This window comes from Panthera uncia, chromosome B4 (genome assembly GCF_023721935.1).
Source record: "Panthera uncia isolate 11264 chromosome B4, Puncia_PCG_1.0, whole genome shotgun sequence".
NCBI lineage: Eukaryota > Metazoa > Chordata > Mammalia > Carnivora > Felidae > Panthera > Panthera uncia.
Window position 1 is genome coordinate 101,626,109 of NC_064809.1, and position 16,801 is coordinate 101,642,909.

General features: G+C 36.7%; 1 protein-coding gene across 1 annotated transcript in view; it reads left to right on the forward strand.

The window, feature by feature from the left end:
- The window catches only part of ACSS3 (acyl-CoA synthetase short chain family member 3), a 163,348-nt gene that overhangs the window by 144,150 nt on the left and 2,397 nt on the right, over positions 1 to 16,801 (forward strand). The window contains exons 13-15 of the mRNA XM_049626009.1: positions 1,563 to 1,685; positions 15,231 to 15,330; positions 15,421 to 15,596. Of these exons, the coding sequence (XP_049481966.1) occupies positions 1,563 to 1,685; positions 15,231 to 15,330; positions 15,421 to 15,596 (399 nt within the window). The remainder of the gene's footprint in view (positions 1 to 1,562; positions 1,686 to 15,230; positions 15,331 to 15,420; positions 15,597 to 16,801) is intronic.

Sequence of the window (16,801 nt, forward strand, 5' to 3'; positions counted from 1 at the left end):
TTCTGTTTTGTCATTTTTTACCTGTTTCTCCATATCACCGTGATGTGTTTTGTGTTTATAACAGCACTTTACTGATAATCCACATCAGGTCCCACCATCATACTGCTGCTGTCCTTTCATCTCTATTTCTTTCCCTGAGACATCCTTGGTTCTCCTCATTATGCATTAGATGAAAAAATAAATAAATACATGGTCATAATTTCATAAAAAAAACGAAGTCTCAGTATTTGGCATTTTATCTTTATTATTTGTGAGTGAAAGACAGGTAACCTCATCAGCCAGACAAATGGCAAGATTTAAAATAGCTTCCTTTAGAAGGAGATCATGGAGTTAAATGACCTCAGTAGCTAAGATTAAACATGCCCCAAAGGACTGTGGCAGGGAAGATTTGTCAGTAGGGTTGACTCCTGTCAGCCCGATCTATCTGCCTGATGGGCCACTGTGAAGTCATCAGAGTTCTGATGTGATTAATTACACCCGACAATGGCAAATCAGATGTGAGTGTGGTTTTAACGTGATCACCTTTAACACTGAAAGCTCTTTCAAAGTCTCAGTTTGTGGTTAAACTATATGGAGTGACTCTACACTCGCCTTGTTACCCTGACCTCATACTTCTCATTAAAGGGCTTGGCCACAGTACAACAAGGTTGAGTAACTTGCCTGTCATTTAGAAGTGATGGAGCTGAAAATTGAACATAAAATCTGATTCCAGAGTCCATTCTGTTTAACTGTACTCTAGGTTTTCTCTCCAACAGAAATCGCAATAAGAACTGACAATTACAGAGGGCTTATGATGTGCCAGAGTCGCCCTCTAGGTATAAACCATCTCATTTATGCTTCATGGAAGCCTTACAGGGTATAGTTCACTACCCTGTTTAACAGATGAGCGTCCTGAATCTCAGAAAGATTAGGAAACCAAATAGTGACTCATCTGGATTGTTCCTAAAGTCTGTGCTCATTACGTAAGAATCAAGATGACTGAAAAGCGTTAGAAGAAATATTTCTTTCTACTTCTTATTCCTCTTTATTCATCATTCTATTGTGATTTTCTGGGTCAGTGAAGATGTGCTGCTACTTTGAGTTGATTAAAAATTATACTTCATCCTTATTATATTTCACGGAAGCTTGAGTCCAATCCAAATTCATGTTAATAAACTTAGCGCTGTATTTTCTAATTATTCATAGAGAGCTTTAAAGCTTTTAAAAATTAATATAATTAATGAAGAAATCTATCAGAATTACTTTACAAAACCAAAGTATATTGGAAATATTGAACTATTCTTCATTAAAAAAATTGAGTTCATAAACTTTATAACTTATAGTTCAGACACTTAACTTGACCATATATAAGAACACTTAAATTGATTCCTGGCTGTTAGAGGAGCAAAGAAGTTCTAGTAAGTTACCAAAATCAAAAGGAATTTAATTCCATAGTCTAGGTATGAAAAAAGTCAAATGCATGGAGTAAATCCATTTTTATCACATATTATATATACCAAGCTTAAATGATTGTCTTACCTAGCAATACATGCTAATTAGACATTATTGATTCTTATTTACAGGGATACTATGACACCATGGATGCTGGTTACATGGATGAAGAAGGCTATCTATATGTTATGTCTCGAGTTGATGACGTGATAAATGTTGCAGGTCACAGAATTTCTGCAGGTGCTATTGAAGAGGTATTGATGAATATTGGTTTACTATTCCAGGTAGTATTTAGAGACAGAGCTGAACTTAAGTTAATATTGAGGTTAAGTCACTGTACCTGGAAAATTACTGTACCCTTCAATGGAAGCAGAGGCTAGATTACTCTAGTATTTCTCTTCCCTTATTTCTTCTTGTGTAAATCTTCATATTCTCCAAACTCCCTGATCTCTGCCTGGGTGGTAGTGAGGAATTTTAAGGATATATATGTGTTATTTATAGAAAAGCCTATATATATACGTATACATATGTGTATATATATACACACACACATACATATATATATATATATATATATATACATATGTATACATATATATCTGTAAAATTCCTATATATATATAGGCTATAGCCTATAAATATATATATTTAATTTTTTTAATGTTTATTTTTAAGAAAGACAGAGAGAGAGAGAGAGAGAGAGAGAGGGAGAGAGAGAGAAACAGAGCATGAACAGGGGAGGGGCAGAGAGAAAGGGAGATACAGAATCTGAAGCAGGCTCCAGGCTCTGAGCTGTCAGGACACAGCCCAATGCGGGACTCAAAGTCACGAACCATGAGATCATGACCTGAGCTGAAGTCGGTCACTTCACTGACTGAGCCACCCAGACGCCCCACTAGAAGGAGAGCCTATATATTTTTGCTTCTTGATAGCCTCTATCTTCTTGTTTTTCTCTTGCTTGATAACCAGGTTGTATAGAGCCTTTAAGTGGTATGAGATTTAGACATTTTATTCTAATCTTAAATCCTGAGAATTTTCTTCCAACGTAAACACAGTGCCACAGAGTCCCCAGAAGATTTTTTTTTAATGTTTTTGGTTTTTGATTTTTACATTTACGTAGAGTAAAATCCACTTTATTGTTGTATAATACCATGAATTTTTATACTTGTTTGATTCTTGGAACCATCACCACAGACAGGATACAGAAAAATATCAACACTGCCAAAGACGTCTGTCATAAAATTATCTTTGTATTCTAACCCTTCCCATTCCTAACCCTTGGTAACTACTGATTTTTTGTTTCTATGTTTTTGCTTCTCTAGAATGCCATATAAATGGAATAATACTGTATGTAACATTTTGAGACTGGGTTATTTCATTTAGGGAAATACATTTGAGATCCATCCACGTTTTGTGTATATCACTAACTTGTCCTTTTATATTGCTGTGCGGTATTCCGTGTGTGCATGTACTAACCAGTTTCTGCATCTATTCACTCACTAAAGGATATTTGGATTATTTCTAGTTAGGAAAAATTTTGAATAATTCTGTTGTATACATTCATGTATAGGTTTTTGGGCAAAATTCATTTTCATTTTTCTAGGATAAATACCTATAGTGGTTTGCTGGTTTATATGGTAAGTATATGTTTAATCTTGTAAGAAACTGTCAAACTGTTTTTCTATAGTGTCTGCGCACTTTTACATTCACACCAGCAGTGTTTGAGGGTTTCTATTTCTTCTTCATCAACACTTGGAGTTGTCATTATTCTTTATTTAAACCACTCTAGCAGATGTGAAATGGTATCTCATTGTGCTTTTAATTTGCTTTTCTCTAATGGCTTACTGACATTGGGCATCTTTGGATATGCTTGTTTCTCATCCACATATCTTCTTTGGTAAAATACTTGTTGACATCATCTGCCCCCCTCCTTTTTTTTTTTAATTAGGTTGTTTTCTTATTTTTCAGTTTTGAGAGTCCTTTATCTGATACATGATATGCAAATACTGTCTTCCAGTCTGTGGCTACTCTTTTTATTCTCTTAACAGTGTTCTTAACAGAGCGGAAGTATTTTTTATATTGATGAAGTCAAGTTCACTAACTTTTTTCTTTGACAGATCGTGATTTTGGTGTTGTATCTTAGATTTCTTTCCTAACCTAAGGTCATAAATATTTCTCATTTGTTTTGACCTAAGAATTTTATAGTTTCATGTTTTACACTTAGTTTAGTATTTCACATTTTCTATCAGTTTACATTTACATTTTGAGTTTTCATGTCTGCGTGTGAATGGTGCAGGATGTAGTTGGGGATTATTACTTTTTTTTAATATGGATGTCAGTAGTTCCAAGTATCAGTTCTTGCAAAGACTCCCTTTCTCCTTTAAATTTCCTTTACACCTTTGTCCAAATCAGCTGACAGTGTTTGAATGGATCTATTCTTAGAGCATGTCTTCTCTTTCATTTTTCTTTGTGTTTATCTCTTTACCAATAATATTCTGTCTTGACACTGTAGCTTTTATGGAATGCCTTCAAGTTGAATGGTGTCCACATTTGTTCTTCTTTTTCAAAGTTGTTTTGGATGTTCCAGTTCCCCTACTTTTCCATATATATTTTAGAACAAGCTTTTGATTGGGTCTTAATCTATAGATTCTTTTGAGAAAAATTGATATCTGACCTATACTGAATCTTCCAGTCCATGAATTTCATACATGTCTCCATGCCTTTAGGTCTCTTTTGATAGGTTTCGTCAATATTTTATACTTTTTAGTATACAGATTCTGAGCATATTTTGTTAGCTTTATACTTAAGTATTTAATGTTTAAGGTATTGCAAATAGAATCTTTTTTAAAATTTTGGTTTCTAAATTTTCACTGCTAGTGGATAGAAATACTATTGACTTCTTTGAGCTGGTATTTTTTATAGATTTCTTGAGATTTCCTATATAGATAATCCATCATGTCTGTGAGTAGGGATAGTTTTATTGCTGTCTTTTTAGTCTGAATGCCTTTTATTCATTTTTTTCTTGCCTTCTTGAGCTGGCTAAAACTTCCAGTATGATATTGACTAAGAGTTGTGAGAGTAGACACCCTTGCCTTGTTTTTATCTTAGGGTAAAAAAATTCAATACCTTACCATTATGAATGTTTCCTGGAGCGCTGTGTGGCTCAGTCTATTAAATGTCCTCTTGATTTTGGCTCAGGTCATGATCTCATGGTTTGTGAGGTTGAGCCCTGCACGGGGCTCTGCACTGACAGCATGAAGCCTGCTTGGAATTCTCTCTCTCTCTCCATATATCTCTGCTCCTTTCCCATTCATCTCTCTCTCTCTCTCTCTCCACCCCCCCTCAAAATAAATAAAATAAACATTAAAAAAAAAGTTTCCTGTCAGTGTTTCTGGAGATAAACTTTATCAAATTAAGATGTTCATTCTATTCCTAATTTGATCAGTTAAAAAATTTTTTTAATGTTTATTTATTTTTGAGAGATAGAGACAGAGTGTGAGCAGGGGAGGGTCAGAGAGAGGGAGATACAGAATCAGAAGCAGGCTCCAGAGCTGTCGGCACAGAGCCCAATGCAGGGCTCAAACTCATGAACTGTGAGATCATGGCCTGAGCCGAAGTTGGACGCTTAACTGACTGGGCCATCCAGGTGCCCCTGTAATTTGATGAGATTTTTCAAAAATCTTGAGTGAATGCCAAATTTTGCCAAGTGCCTTTTTTGCTTCTATTGATATGGTCATGTGGCTTTTCTTTTTAAGCCTTTTAATATGTGAGTTACATTAATTAATTTTCAAATGTTCAGTCTTGCATTACTAGATAAACCTTATTTGGTTGCAATGTTTTTATATATTGATTTTTTACAAACATCTATAGTAATTCTCTTTGTTCTGAAGTTGGTCATCTGTGGTAATCACATAGCCACTCCATCTTTTGTGTTTCAATCTTCTATCTTTTGCCATCCTTTCATTTGGATCATTATGGATCATTATGGATCCATATAAATCCATCATCCGGATCACTATGCTTTCTATGGACTTGTAGATAGCATATAGTTGGATTTTCCTTTTGTTTTTATCCAATCTGAAAATCTCTATCTTTTAACTGGTGGTGTTTTTGGACCACTTACATTTAAACTAATTATTCATATGTTTATATTTATGCCTATCAGTTTATTGGTTTTTCTTTTTGCCTTTTCTTCATTCCCCTCATTTGCCTTTTTTCCCTTCTTTTAAGTCATTTCTTTTTTTTTTTTTTTTTTTTTTTGATAGCTTTTGTTTCTTTACTGAGAACTTCTGTTTCCATTCATTCCAGGAAGGTTTGCCCATACTTCTTGGGCCATGGCTATTTCTGGGTTTTTAATATTCATCTTTGTCAATTTTATCCTGAATGTGCAAATGGGGTGTTATGGGTCAAAGACAGATTTCTTGGTAGTAAGTGTGTCATTTCCTCTTACCTGAGGTCTTAGCCCTAGTCCTACATAAGCACCAGACACTTCTAGATGACAGAAAAGGGAGATAATTTTTCTCTGCTTCTAAAGGGGAATGGAACAGCTTCTTCACTCCTCCTCAGAAGGTCTCCTAAACTGAAGGGCCTGCATCCAGACTCCACTCTTTGATATGTAAATAAAATCTCTCCAGGAGCCGGACAGCCCTGTGAATCTCAACTCTTACAACCTAGAAATGTTTCCAAGATCTGAGGCCTCATCTTTTTTTGACATGTCAATACCTAGGAAGCTAGTGAGCCAGTCTCCCTAGCACTTTGTAAGTTTAACCTAGGGAGCTAGTCTAGACTTTAATAATTTTGCCCTCCCAGGTAAATTAGAAAAAGTCTTATTATCCTGTCAGATCAGAGCAATTAACTCGACAAATAGCTATAGATCAAATTCTCATGGTATTTGAAGATTCTCAACAGGCTAGGGCTTTTTATAGGAACAATGAGGAATCCAGGAAAGTTTTATCCCCCTGCTGCCATTATAATAGCTGCATTAAAATCTTTGTCTGATAAATCTAATATTTGGGTCATCTTGGAGTTGGCATCTATTGACTGATGGTCTTTTTTCTTGAGATGTTTAGGTTTTCCCAATTTCTTTTATGTCCAGTAACTTTAGATTTTATCCTAGATATTTTGAATATGACATTATGAGATTTTGGATCCTGTTTAAATCATCTGGATTTGTGTTCTTGTGATTATTTATTTTAGTTAAAATCAGATCATGCCCACTTTCTATGGGCTGCGGTTCTAATGTCAATTTAATTTTCAAAGACTCCGAAGTGCTATTTGATCCATCTCACTTGTGTCTCTCCCAGAGGCCAATCTGAAACTCGAGTTAAGTGCTCAAAATCCTCACTGTGCTGATTTTGGTTGGATTCATGCCTGCACCAATCTGGGGTTGGCTCAGGACTACTTTAAATACACAGATTGAAAGTATGCCTTTCTCCAACTCCTTCCTCTCCATAATTTACTTTGTACTTTCTGATTTCCAAGGCTCCTCATTGCTGCTCTTCTGGGTAAAAAGTCAGGGCTTTACCCTCTCTATGTTCTTACCAGGGTTCAATACTGCATGTTCTACTTACACAGCGTGCCTGGGCGGAGGATGGGACTCTGTCTCATTGACAGCACTCTGTGTAGAGCAGGGCAAGTTAACAGGGACTGCCTGGCTGCTATTGTGGGAGGAGGGGGCAGGAGACAAATGACATTGAATCTTTCTAGACTCCCTTAGATTGGGTGCTTTTTTTTTGGGGGGGGGGATCTCCCAAGGCGCCATCCCACAGGATGCACACCAGTAGTGGAGGAAGGAAAGGACACAGCTCTTTGCTGGCCTTCACTTGGAGTAGGCTGTGGAAAGTCAACAAGGTTGCTACAGCTCGGCAGGAAGGAAGAGGGACAGTGCTTCCTTGTTGGTGTTCACCTAGAGGAGAGAGGTAGCATGAAGAGGATTGTTTCCCAGATCCTCTGCTCCTTTCCCTAGACCTCTGTAAAGGCAGATGTTTTGGGGGGCTTTTTCTGTCTGCACTTATTGGCAGTTCCATCTTTTGTGCTACTCCAGCATCCAGGCCGGAATATGCAGGAGGCAAACAAACAAACCATAATGACAACAAAAACCAAATCCTACAGAGAAACAAACAAAAAAGAGGGGATTCACCATCAGGTTGTGTCTCAAGTTTATAATTCTAATAGTGTCATCTGATCTGGTTTTTTCAGCCCAGAGTTTTTCATTGCAATTAGTGAAAGTGATAAGGTGGAGTGTATTTATTCCATCTTTATCAGAACCAAACCCAGAATCATTTTGAAATGGAATAGAGCAAACTACAGTTTAAATGAAAGAAAATGTTTAAAGTAGTATGAGTAGTAATCCAGTGGGATCAGAGCATGCAGAATCAAAGTTTACTTCTCTTTCCTATAATTAAAAGATGGTCACCTTATTTAATTTTTTTAACATTTATTTATTATTTTTTAGAGAAAGAGACAGAGTAGGAGCAGGGCAGGGTCAGAGAGAGACACAGAATCTGAAGCAGGCTCCAGGCTCTGAGCTATCAGTACAGAGCCCGAGACAGGGCTCAAACTCAAGAACCGTGAGATCATGACCTGAGCCGAAGTCGGCCGCTTAACTGACTGAGCCACCCAGGCACCCCACTGGTCACCTTCTTTAAAAGTCACACTTACTTTCAGCTAAAACAAAACATATGAACACTTCTTGTCATGTTGGCTTGTGTGTGTGTGTGTGTGTGTGTGTGTGTGTGTGTGTGTGTGACAGTTTGATATCATTTGAGTAAAAAGAAAGAATTCTATATAATATTTTGGGATATGTGGCTTGTGCTCTATTATAATATTATCTTGTTTTTAACCTACTCTGAATTTTGTGATAACCTGAAATTGAAATTTATGCTTCATGTATTTTGGTGTGTTGGCAAAAGTTTGTTCTGGTTGCATGAACTTTTAATTTCTTGCCTGTAGGAGATTTCCTCCAATATTCACCTGTATTTCTGGCAGACTCAGCTAATCAAAATTTGGAGATTACATATGCACAGCTTTTATTATCAAAGTTCTTGGTTCTCTCTTTTATTTTTAGAATAAAAAGGGAAGTATCAATCTATTTAAATATATGTTTCTACTGACATCCTCACTGTATGTAATCAGAGAATGAGGCAGGCAGAAGATAGTTAAAATGACAAAATTGGAAAAAAAAAAAAAAAAGCATGCTGGAATCCATGCTTCCCAACAAGAATTTTGTCACTAGATCTTGGAGTAATTACAGCACATAAGAGGACACCTGCCAGCCTTCAAGCCTTCTTGAAGTGAATGTCTCCCTTTGTATAAATTAAATGATTAACTCTATTGTATACTTACGTCTAATAAGGAAGTTAATAACTCAATTCATATCAGGTTTGTTTCTTTATGACGACATCCTTTAAAGAGTTGGGAACTAACATTTTTTACTGGCTTTTTCCCACATCCTATAAAAATTGCTTAACATATTGATAATTAATATGTATGTGAAATGTTTTTATTGATGACATAACCAACTTTTATTAAAGTGTCCAAACCTTACTTTACATGTAGATGCTTTCCAGGATTCCCATTAGGATTCTCAATTGTCAATTCTGAATGCTGAATTCTGTTTTGAGTTTTTGAAATAGGATTTAAGGGTCTTAATGCATGGGAGTGTCATCTGTAATAATTAAAAATAGACTGAATATTGCTTTTGTATATAGTGAAAATCTGTGCCTTCCCAGTTTCTTAAAGTAAAATATGACAAGTGCATTACATAAGACTAATCAAACAAATTCTATTAAAGTTACTACATCAAAAACATTTTAGGAAACTATGTTCTTTTCTGTTCTCATCATAAGAAAACAAGAGTTCTAGAATAGCTTTTATAAATTTAAGAGGATCTTATCCTTGCAGATCTCAACACCTATTAGGGCCTTCTGTAACTATTAAAGAACAATTGTATCTATTTGAAAAGTTGATCTTTGAAAGTCTGGCATCTAGCTAGACACTTGGAATATTTTGGTGGAAGTTCAAGGTGTTCTTAAGAAAATTGGGTCTGAAGTCTGCTAGTTCAGGTCTTATGAGCCAAAATTACCAGGAGCCAATGCGGTCCTTCTTGCTTGGTGCTCTTTCGCCGCTGTGGGCAGGCTATCATGCATAGACACCTCCAGGGAACAAATTAGGTTCTCTGATTTCATTCATTCACTTGTAGCTTAAAATAATCCCACTGGTATTGTTGGGAACTTGGAAATCTGGCATTAAAATACTGCACTTAAAGCCTAGGGCAGTGTTCATTGCAATTTTCCCTTTGGAAGTTTATTCTAACCATAGTTTCACTGTTTGTTTTCCAAGCTGACTATTTTGTTTGCTATTTTTAGGAGTGATTTCTTCAGGATTGAATATGTTTCCATAAAATGTATATTCAACAAAGATGCCATGTAATTTCTGTTCTACTCAGCATTAAATGATTACTGGATTTAAATAGTTGTAAAATTACTGAACATTTTCCTGAGTATGAATATGATTACTGATAATAATGTAGAATCTGACTCCAACATCAGAGGGAATGAAAAAGCATTCTTCTTTTCCCTACTGCAGACACAATCTCCCACCAAAACTAGCTCCTTGCATTTTATGCAAGTGCTTGATTTAAACTAATACTTCTAAGATTAAACTACTTAAAAACATAATTAAGAGATCTGTATAATTCAGCTCACTAAAGCCACAAAACCTTCCAAATCCATTAAAATTTACCCAGAAATGACAGTACCCCAGAAACAACAAATGACAAGCATTTACAAGGACTGTTATCCTAACATTATACAGATATTCCTCAATTTGAGAAGACATTATGTCTTGATAAACTTATTGTAAATTGAAAAGATCATAAGTTGAAAGTGCATTTAATACACTTAACCTGCCAAACATCATAACTTAGCCTACCTTACCTTAAACATGCTCAGAACACTCACATCAGCCTACAGTTGGGCAAAATCATCTTATGTAAAATATACTTTATAGCAAAGTGTTGAATAGCTCGTGTAATTTATTGGCTATGGTACTGAAAATGAAAAAGAGAATGGTGGTATGGGTAGAGAGTGGTTGTAAGTGTATCAGTTGTTTACCCTGTGATCACTTGGCTGTCTGGGCACCGAGGCTTCCCCCACTGACCAGTGTCTCAAGAAAGGATTGTACCACATATCCTAGCCTAGGAAAAGACCACATTTCAAAATTTGAAGCATAGTTTCTACTGAACTCATATTGCTTTCAGACCATCCTAAAGACGAAAAGTCGTAAATTGGAACCATTGCACACTTTTGGTTGAGACAATTACCTTTTAAGTTGTGTTAGTTTTTCAGTTCTTAAATGCCAGTTAATCACAGAGGCTTATGGATTTTATGTGGAGAAAATATATGAAAATGGCTCTGGATATTTTTAGCCCCCCAAGACATTTGTTTGGTTTCTGTCCCTTAAATGTTGCCAAGACATAATTTGATGCTTTCCTTTTTAATGATTCAGTTGTTGAAATCATTATTTGGCATGTAAATATTATTTATGGAGCCAACATAGAAAGCCATCCCCCCCCCCTTCCTTTATGGCATCTTTTCAATACTGATGGATTAATATAATATTTTACCCAGTATAATAATGAACCTTGTTTATAGATGACATAAAATTCTGGTAAATGATTATGTTTTTCACAGATTTTTAAGAGCTTGTCTACAAACTAGGAAAAAATGTGAAACTCTGATACTGTAGAAAACTGTGTTATATATTCTGATTTTAAAATACTCTGCCCATATGGAAAACCAGTCAGAATTTCCCCATCCACATCTTTAAAAAAATTTTTTTAAATGTTTATTTATTTTTGAGAGAGAAAGAGAGAGAGAGAGAGAGAGATTGAGAGAGAGAGAGAGAGAGAGAAGTGACCAGGGGAGGGGCAGAGAGAAGCAGGCTCCAGGCTCGGAGTTGTCAGCACAGAGCCTGACGTGGGGCTCGAACTCACGAGCCGTGAGATCATGACCTGAGCTGAAGTTGGATGCTTAACCAACTGAGCCACCCAGGAACCCCCCTCCATCCACTTCTAAACATACTAATACTGAGGGTAGAAATGTGGTGAAATTAAAACAATACGGTGAATGAATGGCAAACTAGAAGTTTTGATGTTTGATTTAGTTAAAATTACACTGGTTAGGTGACAAAATACCTGGATGATCAGATTTTTTTTAATAGTAATTTGAGCAGATACATTGGGATTTAAAAAACTAAGGTAGAGAGGCTTATGGCACCAATGAACACTTGAACAATTTTCTTCTTTGACAATCAAAACTCTGGTTAGCCAGAAAAAAGTTTTTCTCCACCCATGAAGGGAATCCTAAGCCAGAAGTACAGGATCAGGCCTACCAAATCGACATCCTATCTGCCATCGACAAAATATTGTCTCCACAGACTGAGTATACTAACTCCCAGTACAGATCTCTGGCAATGAAATTTGTCTCTAGCATCTGCACCTAACACATAAATAAGATCTTAACAAATGGGAAGCCGTTGGAAGCATTTTGAGAGTTCCAACTGAAGCACTGGGAGAAGATGGTGTTGTGTGGTCTGTATAGTACGTGTTTTGCAGGAGCTTTTTAGTCAGACCCAACTAATGGAAGATGCAGTACACAGCTCTATCTCAGCAATGAAGTGAATAAAATATGTGCCACAGAAAATAATTTATTGAACACATCCTATCATCAGCACTAGAAGAGTCAAAAACTATGTGGCTGGCAACTCTTATAACTCAGTCCTTCAAAGTGGATGGTAACAACAGGATATGGGAGAAATGTTGATTTCTGTGCTTAATCAGGGGCAGTGGGAGGTAGTGCACCGGCTTTGCACCCAACATTCTAGTCATTCGCTGAGTCTTCCAGGACTCATTTTCAACTTGGTGTAATTAAAAGAAAAAAAAAGATTTTCCTGGAAACTTCGGGACTGGAAAGCATCATGTCCCAGATTCTGCTGTGTTTTTCCTGTCTCTCTGGTTGTGCCTTTTTCGTCTCGTTTGTCAGCTTTTCCTTTTTCATGTAGCCATTAAATGTCAGAGTTCCTTAAGGCTTTCATCTCCTTATTGCTTTCTCCCTAATTTATTTTTTATTTTTTTAACATTTATTTTTGAGAGACAGAGAGAGAGACAGAACATGAGCAGGCGAAGGGCAGTGAGAGAGGGAGACACAGAAGCCAAAGAAGGCTCCAGGCTCTGAGCTGTCAGCACAGAGCCTGATGTGGGGCTCGAACCCACAAACCGTGAGATCATGACCTGAGCTGAAGTTAGATACTGAACCAACTGAGCCATCCAGGTGCCCCAATCTCCCTAAATAATCTAATCTTTGTAGCTTTTGTTACCATTTATGCATTAATGACATTTAAATGTGCATCTCCAGATTAAGACTCCCATCAGACTCAACTACTTTGACTTAGATATCTCAAAGATGCCTCAGTGGAACATCTCCAAGACTTAATACATGATCATTCCTTCCAAGCTTAGCCTTCACTAGTATTTTCTGGCTTAGAAAATGGCACCACTATCCAAACATCTGTTCAAGCCAAAGAACATAGAATCATCCATAACTTCCCTACCTTCTTCTTGCTCCATATCCAATTTATCATAAAAATATGTTCATTTTACCTTTAAAGAAACTCTAGAATCCCATTACCCATTGTCATAGCCTTAGTCTACTTGTAGCCTCATGGGTGATTTGAATAAATTGTAATACTCACCCTTAACAATCGTCTATTTGTTCTCCACAGTGAACCCAAAGTAAGTTTGTGTTTCAAAATACAATCTGAAGCGAAAGAAGCCAATCTGAAAAGACTACATACTATATGATTCCAGCGTTCTGGAAAAGGACTTTGGAGACACTGAAAAGATCAGTGTTTGCCAAGGGCTAGCAGGAAGTAAGGATGAATAAGCAGAACACAGGAGATATTTTAGGGCAGTGAAACTATTCTGTAAAATGCAATATAATGGTGCACACATTTCATAAGATCCATAGAATGTACAACACGAAGAGTGAACACTAATGTAAACTGTCGACGAGGGCGAGAATGACGTGTTGATGTTGGTTCGTCAATTCTAACAAATACACCACTCTAGTGAGGGATCTTGAGAGTGAGGGAGGCTGCGCATATATGGGGGCGGGAGAGAAATGACAACTCTGTGCTTTCCGTTCAATTTTGCTATGAATCTAAAACTACTCCAAAAAATAAAGTCTGTTAAAAAAAATCCACAAAGATCTTGTATCTCCTCCTCAACTCTTGAAATTGCTTCATCGCTTTTCCAACTCTACTAAATTGGAAGTCTTTAGCACAGTCCCTTTCTACCTGTACAGCTTCCTTTCCTCTTGCGCCTCTCTCAGCCTTGCTGCTCTCCTGCCACATTAGTTTCTTTCAGGTTCAAATGCTTTGTGTGAAGTCTCTCCTCAGGGATTTGCCCCACCCTTTCTCCTTGCCTAATCAGTGTCTACTCATCCTTGACACCTGAGCTCATTGTCATTTCCTGAAGGCTTCTCTGAGACCCCTGTCCTTCTGCTTTTGCTCTGTATTTCACATAAAAACCTAAGTTATTTTGGAGGCTTTTGCTATAGCTTTCATATAAAAACCCCGTTATTTCCCCAGAGCCCTTACCACTTTTATATTTAGACATTCACAATAACAAATATTAGTGATTGTTTATTAAGATTGTTCTCATCTATTAGACTGTAAGCACCTATTTTTGCTCAGCATTGAGCCTGGTGCAGTGGTTGGAACATAGAAGGATTTGGTAAATATTTGTTGAAAGAATAAAGAATAAGAAGTGTCAAATGGGCTGTTGGTATATTGCCCACTGTTTTCTCTAGCTATTAGAGATTTGCAGTCACTGAAATACCTATTACTCTCTCAGAAGAGGACATTTTGAACAATCATTTTTAAAAGTACCATCACAGCAGAAGTGTTTTTTTAACCCTAAGCTTCTGTATTTCATGTGGTTACTCTGTGGTTTCTTGTGATTCTAGATTGATAGCTGCTTTGTTCTTTAAGATATTTAGAGCTTAGAGTAAGCAGTATGAAAATGGCTCCCTGACAGGGGTGATTATCTGAAGTCAGGGCTTCATGCTATCTCCAGCCTTTTCTTTGAAGTTGGAAAATCCTCTCTGGATGGGTGGTCATTCAAGAAAAGAGATGCTCTGTTCATTGCTTAGTAACAGATACAGAAATAAAATCCGTTTAGTCATGGGGCTGCCTTGGATTTCTCTGGAAAGTGTGCTTATGGTAGCCAGCACTAACGCTAAATCACCATGAGGCCCTTTTATTTCGGATGCACACTGCAGTGTGTTCTCACTGCATACCTGCCCTGACTTCATTAATAAACAAGTAAGGTGAAGAAACAATTCTCCTACTTTCCAGGTAAGCTAAGCAATTTGTCTTAATCACTGTTAGCCTTTTGTGAGTGACTACCGTGGGGGTCCTAATCATTCACCCTGGCTATAATGATACGAACTGTGAATTAGTAGTAACTTTCACGCAGGCAGCTATAAGGTTTGAGTTCTCTGACGTGTACTTTTTTTTTCCGATTGAAATACGTATGTCCGTATCTCTCTTTATATATTCTTATACATATACTTATACAGAGAATATATATAAATATATAGAGAGAGAATATATATTCTCTTTATATATTCTTATACATAACTTATACATATTCTTATACATATACTTATGTGTGTATATATATATATATATATACACACACACATAGGTTTTCTAAATGAATGCTTTCCTTATTACAGTCGGTCCTCTCCCATGGCATGGTAGCTGACTGTGCTGTTGTTGGTAAGGAAGATCCTTTGAAAGGTCATGTCCCCTTAGCACTCTGCGTGTTGAGAAAAGGTGAGAGATCTTTGTTCTCCCAGAGTGTTTGGGCCCTGAATGATTAACCCTAGTTAATTCAGTGCTTATCTACCTGAACTTTCTCCCTAGATATTAATACAACAGAGGAACAAGTTTTGGAAGAAATTGTGAACCATGTTAGACAGAGCATTGGCCCTGTGGCTGCTTTTCGAAATGCAGTGTTTGTGAAACAGTTACCCAAAACGAGATCTGGAAAAATTCCCCGGTCAGCTCTGTCTGCCCTGGTCAACGGCAAGCCGTATAAGGTAAATTATCCAAAATGTTCAACGCCAGGTTCTGAAATGTTTTTACATTTTTTTTTTTTTAATGTTAAGGGGGAAAGTGCATAACCACTCTCTAGGAATGAGGGTTGTGGAAACACGTATTAATTAAAACCATATGCTTTGAGATTATAGGAACCAGTGTGTGAAAATACTTTTACTATCAGTATGTCAGTTAAATGCAAACAACTAGTGGAAATGCAGTCTTAATGAATTAAAAACACATCTTCCTTCATTGTAGTCATTAATGGCTATTACTGAATGAGAAAGCAAACAATTGAGACTGGTTATGCATGCTGGTTATATACATGCTGTATATGTGCAGATATATATGATATATATATGTGTATGTATCATATATATAATATATATGCTGGTTATATAGTTCTCATTCATATATATTCTATAGCTCTAATTGATATATATTCTAATTATTTCTATTTTGAGTGAAAATTATTTTGGAAAATGTTAGGCTAATTCAAGTGTATGTACTTAATCACCATTATCTACTAGAAGGTGATGCAACAGTAAATAGTTGTATGAGAAAATGTAAAAAAAAAAAAAAAAATTCAAAAGAGGCACAAAGAAAGGCTCATTAGAGGGATTCTAGAGAAAGCACCACTTAGTGATGAAGGAGCATAAGGCAAGTTGACTTGCCCCAACTCCCCCACCCCCCAGGTGGGCTATGTGACACATTCCTCAGGCACTCCTGGCTGCCCAAGAACAAAGGAAAGGACATAAAACAAATGGCTAAACTGATAGAGTCTCCATCAGTTTACAAATATCTTAGTAATATTACAAGAAAAAGACCATTTTATCAATAACCTAATTTCTGTGAAGTCCCTATCTTAATGATAATGCTTTGCTAGAGGGAAAAACAACCTTAGCTTGACAATAGGTAGGCTTCCAATAATCTGTAAATCCTCTTTAGCATGTGGAAATCCCTTTAAGAAACTTCCTCTTGACTTTACCTCCCCCAACAGTATATAATAAACAGTCACTCCTCACAACCCCAGTGCAGCTCTTTGTGCCCATGGGTCCTGTCCCCGTGCTTTAATAAAATCACCTTTTTGACACCAAGACTTCTTCGAGAATTCTTTCCTGGCCATTGGCTCCAAACCCTCACCAACACCCCCAAACCCCATCATTTAGGACCAATAGTTTTGCTAAATGAACAGTTTATTATTCTG